At 24.2% G+C, this 1,128-nt stretch overlaps 1 protein-coding gene across 1 annotated transcript in view; it reads right to left on the bottom strand.

Moving 5' to 3' along the window:
- Nucleotides 1-144: 144 nt before the first annotated feature.
- LOC108686665 (odorant receptor 4-like) overlaps nucleotides 145-1,128 on the bottom strand; it is a 2,500-nt gene continuing 1,516 nt past the window's right edge. The window contains exons 4-6 of the mRNA XM_018192091.1: nucleotides 1,066-1,128; nucleotides 778-933; nucleotides 145-195 (exon numbers count right to left, since the gene is read on the bottom strand). Coding sequence (XP_018047580.1) covers nucleotides 145-195; nucleotides 778-933; nucleotides 1,066-1,128 — 270 coding nt within the window. The remainder of the gene's footprint in view (nucleotides 196-777; nucleotides 934-1,065) is intronic.

The following is a 1,128-nucleotide window of genomic DNA, read 5'->3' as shown; positions in this document are numbered from 1 at the left end:
TATATATTAATATATATTTATATGTACATGTACATTATGTTCTAATTTTTCTAATTAAAAACGTCGATATCTATTTGATCTTTGGTTTGTTACTTCAGGCAACTGTCACTTAAGAAATTAGTTACATAAAAGATATTGCGACGTTTATTTCATTGCCAGTAGTACCGATAAATACGATCCTGACGCTTTCATAATCTATAACAAAGTTAATACTATCAATAAGGAAGAAAAATGTATATGCATTATTATTATACATATCATTGTTTTTTCCTAATAGATGTACAACTCAGAAATGTAATTTTCGAATTATTATTAATATTATGAATGAGTTTAGTAAACATTCTATCATTTATTAAGTGTGATCTAACTTGACTTCATTAAAAAAAAAATCACCAAAATCGTTACAATTCAAAAAAGATAGATTTATAAAGATTGTTAAAACATTAAAAAATATACAAAATATAATTTAATACAGAAAATTTGATTAGAAGTATACACTCCTTTTACCGATATGATTTGATTAATTATTAATTTTCTGTCAATTGAAAAATATTTTCTTCATGGAAAACTTAATTTGTTGAAATGTGTTTTGCAAGGAAAAAAATACATCTGTACATATAAAAAATTAATATAACAGAAAAGTTTCTATCTTTTTCTGAGCAATAATAATATTATTCGCTGATGAATCACAAAAATAAATTATAGATAATTATATTCAATTTTACATAAAAAAATTAAAAAATTTTTTTCCTTTTAATTATTATACATGTATCTTACATTTGTAAAGCACTCAAAGGAAAGAACTGTCATCTTGCCCGCCGTAAGCTTCAATTGTCTTTGAGATCGTAAAATTATAAATAATAGAACACGACTATCCTTAGCTTTCATATTATACCAGGTAGAATTGTACACTGCATTTCCGATTGCTTTGCTCTATAGAAAGAAGATAGAAATAAAAATCGAAATCATTTAGTATTTTTCTCTATAATAAATAATCAATACCACAAAACGTTAAATTATCTACAACTCTTTTAATATCAATCAAAATAATCTTCCGTTGCTGACCTTATTGTTCAAATATTCTCCAGCGAAGCAAAATATAAATGCTTCGAGATTCGTTATAGCATA

Source organism: Atta colombica, unplaced genomic scaffold (assembly GCF_001594045.1).
Source record: "Atta colombica isolate Treedump-2 unplaced genomic scaffold, Acol1.0 scaffold189, whole genome shotgun sequence".
Lineage (NCBI taxonomy): Eukaryota > Metazoa > Arthropoda > Insecta > Hymenoptera > Formicidae > Atta > Atta colombica.
The sequence above is the reverse complement of the archived record's forward strand: the minus strand, read 5'-3'. Positions and strand labels throughout refer to the sequence as shown.